Here is a 14,159-nt window from a genome sequence, read left to right as displayed (position 1 = left end):
CTTTTTGTGCAACTATTTTGTTATTCTACCCACCACACTATAGCATAATTTTGAAGGTGCCTGAAGGCTTTTAACTGTTGGAAATCCACACTGTACATGCTAAATCAGGTGGTATGTGGGTGTTTTGGCATACTAGCACAACAAATATTAGCATATGATTTTTGAGATTTTTTAAATTGTTGTTAACAACTATATACCTCTAGGGAGTTGTAAGAAACGAATGTAATGCTGTAATAAATTTATTGGAAAGAAGCTTCATTATGTCTCTTTAAAAATAGCTAACAGGACACATGGTTGAACATGGTTAAAGAAGAGTCTTGAGGACAAATTGTCCATGGAAATTGACTTAAAGTCTCATTTCTGTTATGGAAAAGATTATGATTATATTTAACTCTTCAAATTAATGGAGTTTGAATTACTGATTTGTCTTTCTGTGAAATGCAAGACTGAAATATAAGTCATTTTTATACAAGTAGTTGTTGTACAATAGTTGTACTAAAAAGGAAGTGACTAATTCAGACCCTGGAACTGTTCTATAGGGAAATTTATATTGCTTTCTGAACAGTTTTCTTAATTATACTCTAGGTTCTCTAGTAGCAGCCATCTTAGCTACTGATGAAGATTCAGGTGTGAATGGAGAAATAACTTACACTGTGAGTGAAGACGATGGAGATGGAACTTTTTTCCTGAATCCAGTCACTGGGGTATTTAACCTGACTTGTATGTTGGACTATGAAATGCAGCAATATTACATACTTACAGTTCGTGCAGAAGATGGAGGTGGACAATTCACAACTGATAGGGTCTATTTCAACATATTAGATGTAAATGATAACCCACCAGTATTCAGCATGCTTTCATACAGCACATCACTGATGGAGAACCTGCCCCCGGGCTCTACTATACTTATCTTCAATGTTACTGACGCTGATGATGGTATGCACTTTTCTTTTAACATGTGAATGGTGAACTATATTTGTGTGTTTAGACCTTTGTTAGCATGGAAGGAATATAATTTCCCATAATGGGGCAAACAAAAGTAATTATGATCAAATATGTATGAAAACTCTAATATATTTCATAATAAATATCAGCCAGGAATCCAAATATAGTTGCAAGAAATATTCAAAAATGTGTCATCCCATTCCCATGAATTTTAAAATACTAGATTGATCACTTTATGCTTCAATATCAAAATCCTTTGCAGAATAATTCTATGCCTATTAAAATTAATGGGTTTATACTGTAGTATGCATCCAAGGGTGGTTCTGCACAGCGGGGGCTGCACTGGGCTGCCACCGGTGCATAGTAGTGGAGCTGCATGCTCTGCAGCCTTTTCTGTCTCCACAGAGGTCACATTTCAGTGCCGGATCTGCTCCAGTCCTGAAATGTGCCCCCATAGGAAACAAAACAGTGGTGGAATGGTTCTGCCATGCAGGGAGGGGGGCTGTGGGGGGTTATGTTGCAGGAAGGTGGGATTGTGTTCCATGCAATCTCAGCTCCCTGCAAAATAGAAATAAATACCTTGGTCTGCCCCGCAGCACAGCAAAATATGGCGAAGCCAACCAGGGCATTTTTTTTGCCCTCTCTGGGCCCCCTCTGGACCACTCTTCCCTGTCCACATGGGTGTGCCACGGGACAAGCCCTAATGGCCCCTGCACTGGGCTAAGGGAACATGGATGAATCCACATTCCTTTTGCCCAGAACAACGGAGGGCCTGATCTGCAGCAGACCCAGGAGGGAGCCTGCCTGGCAGCTGCATCATAGGGTAGCAGAGATTAGCCTGACTTCCATACAACCACCTCTCAGCTTTTTCCGCCCAATCAGAGTCGGCCCAGGTGACTCAAGGCAGTATATTTTTGTTTCTATATATATAGCATATATTTATATGGAACTAGGTTTGCGAAACTTTTGTTCAACTCTGTTTGTACTATAGATAATATTTTAGTATTATCATGTCCTATTAGAAGAAGTCTCATTTCAGTAGACAACATGTCCAATAATATTGAATGTTAGACCAAAAATGAATATAGTACAAGGTATCTTCTATAAAAATATAAAGCACATAATCCATTACTTCAGTCAGGAGACCATTGCAGCATATGTTCAGTTTGAAATGCCCTATTGAGTTTACTTCCAAGTGAATATACATAGCATGTATTTTAATCCTGTTCATATTGACATCTCATAAGCATGCATTAATCTGCTTTATACCAAGGTCGGTACTGTCTATTTTAACTGGCAGCATCTGTAGAAGTCTTTCAAATCACCCGCTGTATCTGCTACTTTTCCAGCATCTTCAGATACTGGGGATTGAACATTGGACATTCTGCATGCAAAGCAAAAGATTGAGCTAAGAGCCCTTCCTGCCCCCCCCCCCCCCAGTAGATTTCTTGTAATGAAGGAAGTTTGCCACGGAAAGGGTGTTTGTATCCATTGCATTAAAACTGAGACAACTTATTTGGGACTAATTTCCCCATTTATTTCACTAGAACTTTTTTGTAACTTATTTTTCCTGCCTTGTAGTCACCATGTTTCCCCACTTACTGCTCAAGAGCAAGGAAAACAATCTAGCTGCCTTTTAAAGCATGTTCTTAGGATAGTGTACATTTGTGCAAGTTCCAAGACTAAATCTCGAAGTAACAGATTGCTTGAATTCCGGCTAATTTCCTGCTATTCTGGTATTAACAATGATGAAGATAGAATGAGAGTTCAGAAATTAACTATCTGTTGTTGCTTTCCTGTTTAATATGCCTCCTGAAAACAATACTATTAACGTCAGTGTGGGATTATTTATATATAAACTGACATTATGTTTGGACATCAGAGAGAATTAACTATAGTTTCAACTCCTGAACAAACAAACAAATCATATCCAATGGAGTTTGCGTCAGCTTTAAAGTTTAAAATCGTAGTGTTATTAAAAAGCTCAAATTTCCCACACTTAAAAAAAAACATGCAAATTTCAAGCAAAGGCACTGTCTAGGAATGGTTGCACTAGGAGCCAGGAAAAATTATATCAGTCATCTATGAAGCTTGATTTCACAACAAAAGGGAAACATTTTCTCTGGCTTTTATTATTCATAGTCACAATGCAATTCATGCAGCTAAGTGTTATGTTACCCATAGTAGTTCTAGGTTTAAGTGCTCTAATTGATGGGGGATCACAACCTGAGCCACGGGGGCTGCAGTAGCAGCAGCAGGCAGGCTACTGGCATCCAATCAGTTGGCCATGGACTTTTTGCTGGCAGCAAGCCAGCTGAGCCTGCGTGCCATACTCAGACAAACTCAGCCAGACACCCTCCCCCTCACTCCCAAGAGTGTAGCAAGAGACTTATGGCTCCAGGAAGCCTGGTCATGACTCTACTGCAAGCCATCCAGGCATCCTCACCTTCCAGCTGGGAGGGTCCTGGGTGACTTCCGCTGGGTTTGCCGAATCCCAGGGCACTCCTTCCAGGATACCTGTAGCCCACTTTCCACCACATATGTTTCACTTGGGTGCCACTCTGGCTGGGGCTTGTTCTGTGGGGAGGGAGCATCAATTGCAAGGCAATGGGGGGCGGTATTGTGGTCTTGTGGCCTATGTCACGAGGAGTCAAGGCCCATATCTCCATGTCACCATGCCCTGCCCTCACCCCACACCAGATACCAAATAGACTAGCCACTGATGTTACCAGTTCAGTTCATTTTTCCGCACTTTAAATGGAAGAGTTGTCTTAAATAGATCTATGTATGCTGGAATTTCTCATTATCATCGTAGTGGAAGGACTGCTTCTTTTCATATGTCTGGGGATTGAGGAGGTGTCACTGAATGATTGTGTGAGGGAGAAACTCTGAATTCCCTGCATTGAGCAGGGGTTGGGCTAGGTGACCCTTCCAGCACTATGTTTCCTTGTCCCTGTGCATCTATTGGCAATCACAACGCTTTCGGTAGCTCATCCGGTATCAACCAGCACCCAGGCATTTCCCATCATGGCTTTACCTTTGTTGAATGGGCTCCCTAAAGAGGGGAAGGCATCTCTTTGGCTATCTTCAGGAGGTGCTTTATGGTTTGCCTAGACTTTCAAGGGGTTTGAATGTCAGGTGTCTCTTAGCCAAGGAAGAAATATGTGAGATTTGCTAATTTATTTTTGATTTTAACCCAAAATGTTTTAACTATTATTTTAATATGACTTGAACTACAAGGGAAAGCAGAATTTAAACATTTTAATAATGGGGAGATTAACTTTCTGCAGTTGTAATTACATCTGAATGTAATTGGTTCCTACCTGCACGCTAAACATTTTGTTTTCAGAGTACAGAAAGGGAGCTACTGGGGTATGGGGGTTTAAATCTCTGTACATCAGATAGGCTATCTTTGTCAAGTAAATATGTGATGCTAACAGCACACGTGACAAAATAGAGCAATACAAGGAAATACAATATTTTCAATGAAAATAATTTATCAGGAAATTTAAAAATGATCTGAGAAATACTAATATTACTCTTTAATATTAATAGTGTTAATGCACATATAACTTAATTGGATACTATTTGTACCATTCTTATTGAAGTCCCATTAAAATATATAATTTCCACATTTCTTTACAGCAATGGTAGTTACTCCTAAGTCAGTTTGCACAGGATACAAGCCTGAAGTGACTCAATACCTTACTGTTAAATTCCCAGGCATTTATACCGTATATTCTTTATCATCCTCAGAGATTAATTCTTCTGGCATCTCTTAGACCAAGAATGGATTATTAACATAGCCTGTTAATAATGGCCTGCTATAAACTGACCTGTTATAAACCTTTCATACTGACACATAACCCATTCCCTATTATTTTTGTCTGATTTTTATGCTTAAGTGGTCTTTAGAGAGTTGGAGTGCTTTTGTTTAACCAACAGAATCAGGGTGTCAAATTAGATATGATTGGCCGTTTTATGAAGGACTGATTTATGGATCTGATTTATGGACCATTTTAGATATATTATAGAATATCAGCTGTGAAGTGCCTGTGCACCTAAATGCATCTTAACATAAGACTAGCATTCTGGGAATGACCTGGGAAATAAAACGAATTACTGAAGCATGGAGAGACACAGTAATAACAGTATAATGTAAATTCAGAATTAATCCTTTCAAATTAATGGCAAGATTTCCACAAAACAAATTAAGTGTTAGTTGATAAATATTACACTACTACAGTTTGAAGCCGTCTTCCAATTTTGGAAGCCTTCCCTTATGTTTCTGTTCATTTATTGTAAGAGCCACAAATTGAATGACGATGCCATAGGTTGGATGAAGGCTTCAGACTTTGTTGATTAATGTGACAGCATTTTTATGTGGCTTTTCACTTATGTAACATATCCTGGCAATTCTTTTTTCTGAAAAATCAATCATATTAAATGTGAAGTAAGACCATTTACAGAACAAAAACCATACTCTAATGCATGTGTGTGCAGGAATACATTCATTTTTCATCATTTTTCATGTAAATACTAAAATTATATAGCTTCTCATTTTAGAACAATAAATAGCAACCATAAATGCATTTCATCTTCTTACATAATGTTACTGAAACATACCGGCACAAAGGACAAAATGTTTAATTGTATCAATAGCTAGCATTATCTTACACAAAATGAAAAAGAGCATGTTTAGGAAGGGCATGATAGAAAATAGAAATCCAGTAAATGCAAACCACAACCTTTGTTTCAATTAAGTACATAAAATGTCCACATTATTTATTTAGTGCATTAAGGTCTCAGCCATTAATCTATTGATATGAGAAAGAATAGATTGCAATTTGTCTTTACAGTTAATAATACAAATGTAACAAATCTCTGAGGTTTACATGCTCTGTATATATTTTTCTCGAAGCATGTTTTTTTAGGGTGCAACTTTACTGCAACATCATGTGGAGTTACTTTAAATCCAGGATGCACAGAATTAGTTGCTTGTTGCCTAACTGCAATCTGCCCAGCAGTTGTAAAATCTGATTATGATACATTTTGTGTTCAAATCATGGTTCTACAACACTACTGCCTAACCGCTCATTCAACTGAACCCTGTGTATGAGGATTCCGAAGTGCATTTTGTTTGAAGTTTGTATTTTTGGTGTCTACTTCCCCCAACTGATATCTGGACACCAGGGCAATAAAGTTCTTCCCTTATTCTTAAGGCCTGTATCTCCAAAGTTGCATAAAATTCAGAGGGACACTGATGGAGCATAATCCCAGGAATTAAATAGAATGAAGCCCCATTGTGATGGACCTGGTGGAACCTGCTTTTCTTTAGATGAAATAAATATCTCATCAAGTGCTTTGTTTTCTTACAGCAGTTTTGGTTTCTCTAGTTTGAATAAGTCCTTCAGTCATAGAATCATAGAGTTGGAAGGGGCCATACAGGCCATCTAGTCCAACCCCCTGCTCAATGCAGGATCAGCCCAAAGCATCCTAAAGCAGTCTTCCTACTCTGACCTGAAAAAATAATAAAATATGTTCTATATTTTTATTGTAAAATATTTTCCAACTGTATTTGTTTGTGCAACCTGAAGACACTGAGAATTTTTAATATGTTTCTCTCCATTTGTTTAATATTCAGATAACCTGGTCTTATGTTAACTAGGTTTAGACTGATTAAATCCTCTGTCTCTCTTTTGTTTTTCAGGTTCCAATTCACAGTTGTCTTACAGTATTACTTCTGGAGATAGCCTGGGCCAATTTAATATCGACAATGGTGGAATTTTAAGCATCAAAAAGCCACTGGACCGTGAGAGCCAATCTTTCTACAGCCTTGTTGTTCAAGTTCATGATATGGCTGCTCTTCCAGCTTCCAGATACACGAGCACAACCCAAGTATCTATTATTCTGCTTGATGTGAATGATAACCCTCCGAGCTTTATTTCTCCTAAGCTAACCTATATCCCAGAGAATACACCCATCGACACCATAGTGTTCAAAGCCCAAGCAACTGACCCAGACAGTGGTCCCAATAGTTACGTTGAGTATAACCTCCTAAATCATTTGCAAAACAAATTCAGCATTGGTACTATTGATGGGGAAGTAAGGCTCACCGGAGAACTTGACAGAGAAACTGTTTCTAATTATACCTTAACTGTAATTGCGACAGACAAAGGACAGCCATCTCTTTCTTCATCTACGGATGTAGTTGTGATAGTCCTTGATATCAATGATAACAACCCCATCTTTGCTAAAAAATTATACAAAATTGAGATTGTGGAAAACACCCTGATGGGGACAGATGTTGTACAGGTGTTTGCAGAAGATGGGGATGAGGGTTCCAACGGACAAGTTCGCTATGCTATCATCAGTGGAAATAATAATAACGAGTTCCGGATTGACTCTGTCACTGGAGTAATAACAGTAGCTAAACCTTTGGATCGTGAAAAAAAGCCTTCCTATTCATTGACAGTTCAATCAGCCGATCGTGGAAGTAGCCCTCGGATTGATACCACCACAGTCAGTATTATTCTGATGGATGTTAATGATTATGTCCCTACATTTGAGCTTTCTCCGTATTCTGTAAATGTCCCAGAAAATCTGGAAATGTTGCCGAAGATCATTCTTCAGGTTAGTGCATTTAAAGTAATAAATACAAATTTCGATTAACTTTTAATTAAATACTCTGAAACTTCTGTATAATTAAACGATATGTATGAGCCTGACTTGGATAGTTCAGGCTAGCCTAATCTTGTCAGATCTCGAAAGCTAAGTAGGGTCAGCCCTGGCTAGTATTTGGATGGGAGACCTCCAAAGAATTCCAGGGTCATAGAATGGATGGTGTGCAATGGCAAACCATCTCGTGCCTTGAAAACCCTACAGGGTTGCCATAAGTTGGCTCTGACCCATAAATCGCTTGAGATGTGTAATTCTCCAGTATCTTTAGTCCTTGCCACTTCATTGCGTATAAACTAGACAGCCTTTTTTGTAACTCCTCTCATTTCCTCCCTTTGTTATTTCATCTTTTTGCAGACATTTATTGCTAACTTAATGAAGTGTCATTGAATTGTTTCATATGGATGCCTTGCTGCTTGCCAGATTATTGGAAGCTGCATTCAGTATTTCATTGACATCAGTAGCTTCCTGAAAACAAATCTAATTGGTATTTTTAAAGAAGTAGTTAGCTGTGTGTTGGCATTCTTGGGAGGTTGTTGTTTTTTCTGTCAGGCTGCCTCTGCCTGCTTATATAAGAAATAATTGTATGGAAACTAGACAAAGGTGTACGTTGTATTGCTATGTTAAATTCTGTTCCTTCATTAGGTTGTAGCAAGAGATGACGACCAAGGTCTGAATAGCAAACTGACCTATCTCCTTGTTGGTGGAAACGAAGATGGTGCCTTTATGCTCTCAGCCACTGGGGAGCTCCGTCTTGTTAAAAGCCTGGACCGTGAAAAAAAAGAACAATATGTCATGTTGATCACAGCAGCAGATTCAGGTGAACAAAATCAGTGCTTTATCCAGGTTAAGGAGCCTTAGTTCAGTTTCCTGGAGACATATAATTCATTGTAAAATCATGCCACCTAGGTTATTTGTATTAAGAAGCTGAATCACATATATCCATATACTCTTGAAGTGGAACCCTGGCGGTCTGCGGTCATTTTCACACTGTAAAAATTGTGTGTTGCATTGTCAACCATAATCATTAACATTTCTTAGCCTTTTTAGGACAAGTTATTTTAATAGTGTTAGAGAGTAGAAGAAAAAGAACAGCTGATTTTTTTTATACCCTGCTTCTCTCTACCTGGAGGAGTCCCAAAATGTTTTACAAATACCTTTCCCTTCCTCTCCCCACAACAGACATCCTGTGAGTTAGGCAGGGCTGAGAGACCTCTAAGAGAACTGCTCTGTGAGAACAGCCTTAAGAGAGCTGTGAGTAGCCCAAGCTCACCCAAGCTCACTCCTCATGTGGAAGAGTAAGGAATCAAACCTGATTCTCCAGATGGAAGTCTATTGCTCTTAACCGCTACACCAAACTAGCTACCAGTACTGTTAGGGAGACAGGCAACAGCATCAGTGTTTGAATTATGAAAGTTAGGGATTTCTGTTGTGTGCCGTAAGTACTAAAAATGTAGCATATATCCATGAACATTGAGGTGAAAGGAAATGAAAGGAATAATCAGCAGTAGCAGTGAAAGTACAGTTCATTGTGGCAGTTCATTATAACCATGTACATCTGCCCAGACATCTACCTGTTCATCTTGTAGAACAACCGCATAGAGAAAGAATGGTTGTTGCTTCCAGTGGATGGGAAAATAAAGTCATGGCATGAATTTTTATATTTTATATTTAAAAAATAGAACTCAATGTAAATGGTAACATTTTCTTTGAATATTTTGTGTATTTTACTGAAGCTGTGATATGTTACATAGCTTATAATCAGTATTAGAACCAGAGCTGAACATCTCATATTGACTCAGTTTAAAAGCTTTTAATGCATCTTCATTGGGGGTTTCAGTAAAATGTGGTTTAGTGGCAAACAAGCCTACCTGGTGAATATTAGGGGCCTTGATGTTCACTGGCTACATCTTATTGTTGATCTTGACTGAGATCCCCTTTTCATGAGCCTTCCTGACATGGCAGCAATTTTCTTATAGTGTGACAGATTGGAATCTAGGAGACCCAGATTCAAATATCCACTGTGCCATGGAAGGGTACTACATGAATTTGGGCCAGTCACACACTCTTAACCTAACCTACCTCACAGGGTTGTAGTGTGGATAAAATGAAGGAGAGTAAAATAATGTAAACCACATTGTACCCCCATTGAAGAGAAAGGTATAAAGTAAATAAAAAATAAAATAAATAGTGATCATCAGCATCTTGTGATGGTAGATTCCACAGGCACATGAAGTTGTGGGCAGAGACTCTTGAAGAAAACTCCATTAGCAGAATAAAGAAGATTTCCTGCACTTTTCCCTGCTGCCAGTGTCTGAGTCTGAGTAATAAAATGGCAATGTTTTAAGTTGGGGGACCTATGTGTCCAAAAAGCTATGCAACACAGACAAATACAATACAGAACAGAAACGGGCATAATGTCCACTCTGCCTGTTAAGTAGGTAGCACATCACGATCCTCTTTCCATCTATTGACATTCTGTTTTAAAAAGCTCTTTATCGTAATATCAGTTTCCATGAGAACTTCAGCTTCTGCCTCTGACGGAAAAAGTCAAGCTGTGACTTTTAGCCACATCAGTGCTGCTTTGAGATGGTTATGAATCACCACCCAAAAATGCAAGATTCAGCTCACATTTGTCTTTTCATATATCAGCCTAAATTTGGTGTGCTTCGTAGCTGTATCACAAAAACTAAATCAGAGCGGAATTTGTTAAAGACAGAAGTTCTATAACAGTGCTTTGTGACAGGTTGGCGCGCCTGCAAGTCGACATGGTTGCCCCCCCCCCCCAGTGCTGCAAGTGGTGATTCAAATCAGAGGCCCCATCATGCACTGAACAAACATACAAGGAGAAACATGGGGCTGGAACCTTAACCCAAGCCTTTCTGCTAGTTCAGTCCAAGTGACATCTCTTTTTTGTTCCTGAGAGGATCTGTCTTTTACTACAGATGACAAAGGAGATGTGATTAATAAATGATGAAAATAATGACAGGCAAAATTATGAACTTCAACATGATGTGGTACAGTTTAGATTGCTATCCCAAATCCCATACTTGTACTCAGTCCAGAAAAGTGCCATTTAACCATTCGAAGATAATGTTATGAGTCTTGTGAAGCATAAATTATTATTTGGCTAGCACGCCTCCTTTTTTAAAATGGGGGAAACAAAGCAGTTATTTTCTTTTCTTTTTTAAAAATCCATATGTTGAACCTCAAAGATGAGCAAATGGCAGTGTGCCGTCTGCTCAAGCAGCAGCTTTTATCTTTGCTGCCTTTTGAACATTTCCCTGCAAAAATGTTGGCTTCTGTCCTTCGTTTTATTAATTGCCTGCCTATAGAGTATCACATCTGGATCCTTACGAGCTGCTTTGGCCTACTGACTGAGTCGATTATGTTTTCTCCCCCCACAACCCTCCCTTTGCAGAGCAGAATGACCTGTTACCTGAAGCATTGCTACAGCCAAAATGCTGTGCTTCTAACCGATTTTAATAAAATGCTGGGCCAGATTATAGATGAATATTTCTGAAGTGGAATCTGTATCATGTCTTTGTACTTACTGTTTGATATTTCTACCTGCAATTTTGCTTTTAAAATGATGTACTTAGATATTTCATTCTCTAGAGAAGAGTTTCATCTTTAGCTAGTCTGCTTTATTGGCATGGTTTTGCAGGCTTAAGCAAACAAAAGCATACAGGTTCCAGAAACTTGGTTGGTTATACATCTTTTGTCATACTTTAGCTATGTTGCTGTAAGTGGTTTGGCAAATTATATATTTCAAAAGCTATTCTATTTTTCCCCTTGGCATTCCAAGCTGTGGTCTTTAAGCTACTTACTTCCTTTTAAAGAGTTCTGTGTAAACTCAAATGCTTGCATATCATTTGCAGAACAGTTTATCCTGCTCTATGGCACTGTTCTTATTCCATAGCCTCCTCCTATGAGCAGTATTACTATTAAACAATACTATTGATCAACCACTGTATAAAACAGTGGTTACATATATGTTCCATTTAATATTTCTGTTAAGGACTTGGAGGAAGAGTGTGTCTCATGGCTTAAGTGCCACTCAGCTGCTTAACACCCACTCAGAGTGGCTGTCTCGCTCCTGAGAGCCAGTTTGGTGTAGTGGTTAGGAGTGCGGACTTCTAATCTGGCATGCCAGGTTTGATTCTGCACTCCTCCACATGCATCCAGCTGGGTGACCTTGGGCTCGCCACGGCACTGATAAAACTGTTCTGACTGAGCAGTGATATCAGTGCTCTCTCAGCCTCACCCACCCCACAGGGTGTCTGTTGTGGGGAGAGGAATGGGAAGGCGACTGTAAGCTGCTTTGAGCCTCCTTCGAGTAGGGAAAAGCGGCATATAAGAACCAACTCTTCTTCTCTTCTTCTTCCTCCTCCTCCAACCAGCTTCCTGTCTGTCCAGCAGCCATCCAATCTCTTTCCATTCCCCACCCCTGACCACCCCCTCCTCCTTCCACTTTCTTCTGAGGCTTGGAGGCTGCAGATCCCTGCTGCATGACAGTTGCCCCTGCCGGTGAGTTCCATAAGAGCTGATTGCAGCCTTTCCAAGTCCTGGGGGGAGCAGGAGGCCATCTGCACAGTTGTTCCACTCTACCCCCTTATCTAGTGCCCATTATATTCATGAATGTAATAGGCTTGGCCCCAAACTAGAAATGCCCTGTGAGATACAATTACAACAGTTATAAACTTTGCTCAGGCCCTTGCTAAAGAGGCACTGTGGTGTACAGGATATCTTAAACATGCATTTGTTGTTGTTTTTCTGCTGAATAATTTGCAATAAGCTCCATAGAGAAAGGAGTTATAAACTTTAAAGCCATATCCCATTAATTTTGCTCCTTATTCCATTCATTCCTGATGGATCCTCAAAACATCAGCCAAGCCCTCACCATATGTGACATCTGTACTGCCCCCCACTGGGAAATTAGAGGAAGTTTTGAGCTTGTTTGATTGTAAAGTGTTTTAATATATCAATTTTATTGTTGCTTTTATATATATTGTTACATGCTCCAAGTCTTCAGGTAAGGGCAGGCTAGAAATCAATTATTATTATTAAAATCTGCATATCATATTAATTGAGATCTTATTCAGCTAGAACAGGGGTAGTCAAACTGTGGCCCTCCAGATGTCCATGGACTACAATTCCCATGAGCCCCTGCCAGTGAACGCTGACAGGGGCTCATGGGAATTGTTGTCCACGGACATCTGGAGGGCCGCAGTTTGACTACCCCTGAGCTAGAAGAACATAGTTATGATCATGTTTTGTATTTATGTTAAATCTATCAATACCTAGGATCTGTCTTCTGATCTAGAGCCTGGATATATGTAACTAACAAACAATATCTTGGATTATTGTGGATTTCTAGTCTGGGATCAGAAAATCAAACCATGCAGACCTACCCATGAATTGAGATCATTATCAAAGGACATCACTGGTTGGCTACAGCAGATTGTGGTCAATTTCTGGTACATTTTTAGTCTTTGTAGGTTCTGGTCATACTGTCCCTTTTTATCTGAGCTTTTGATATGCAATTTTCTCTTCCTGGTATAGCTCTATGGTATATTTGGTGCTACAGTTCTTACATTCCAGCTGGATTTTATGTTTTTTTTGTTTTAATTGTTTTATTGCTATTGATTTAAAACTGATTTAAATGTATTTCTTATGAAAGTTTACTCAGAAGTAGCTTCTGTCAATGAGATAGATTCAGGTGGATAACTGTATTGGTCTGAAGCAGCAAAACAAATTTAGAATCTAGTGGCACCTTTAGTACCAACAAAGTTTTATTCAAGGCATAAGCAAATGTATCCTAAGAAGTGTGCATACACAAGAAAGCTTATACCTTGAGAAAAAAATAAGCTTTGTTACCACTAGACTCAAACTTTGTTCTTCTGTCGGTGAACTTATTCACAGGTAAGTGTGCATAGGATTGCACATTTACTATTGCTATTATGAATGTATTAAACTGTTTGAATCCCATATTCTGGCAGAAATGTAGTATAGATGTTCTTGTTCTTATTGTTCTTAATTTACACAGCTGACTTATTTTGTATTTATCATTGCCCATATGCTGATTTATTTTTATTGTATTACCTTTTTGTTGAAACAAATCACTAAACAAATTAAATTCAACATTGTTCACTATTGCTTAATGCACTACTTGATTATGACTTTATGGGACATTGTCATAGACATACGTTAACTGTAATTACAATACTAGTCACTTAGACATTATGCTATATAGAGTAACTTTTCTGAGTTACAGTTTATCTCAAGATTTCCCATTAATACATATTAAACAGCGTACTACAATGTATAATTTGAAATACTGCTAGTTACTTCTTCAACCCCAGGATTACACATTTGGAAAGTTTAATTGCTAGGATAAGCCCAGTAAAACATGGCCATATGGCAAGGAATGCTTATCCTGGAGGTTAATCTCCATGAACTGAACAGTGTGTTTAAAAAGTATAATTAAAATAACAAAATAAAGGCAGCTTACGTTGGGTTATGCTGAAGTTATT

General features: G+C 38.8%; 1 protein-coding gene across 1 annotated transcript in view; it reads left to right on the top strand.

The window, feature by feature from the left end:
- The window catches only part of FAT4 (FAT atypical cadherin 4), a 135,881-nt gene that overhangs the window by 74,356 nt on the left and 47,366 nt on the right, over window positions 1–14,159 (top strand). Inside the window, exons 4-6 of the mRNA XM_077300348.1 lie at window positions 586–936; window positions 6,656–7,578; window positions 8,269–8,443. Coding sequence (XP_077156463.1) covers window positions 586–936; window positions 6,656–7,578; window positions 8,269–8,443 — 1,449 coding nt within the window. The remainder of the gene's footprint in view (window positions 1–585; window positions 937–6,655; window positions 7,579–8,268; window positions 8,444–14,159) is intronic.

The sequence above is a fragment of the Paroedura picta genome, chromosome 10 (genome assembly GCF_049243985.1).
Source record: "Paroedura picta isolate Pp20150507F chromosome 10, Ppicta_v3.0, whole genome shotgun sequence".
Lineage (NCBI taxonomy): Eukaryota > Metazoa > Chordata > Lepidosauria > Squamata > Gekkonidae > Paroedura > Paroedura picta.
Note: the sequence above shows the minus strand (reverse complement) of the source record. Positions and strands in the feature narration are given on the sequence as shown.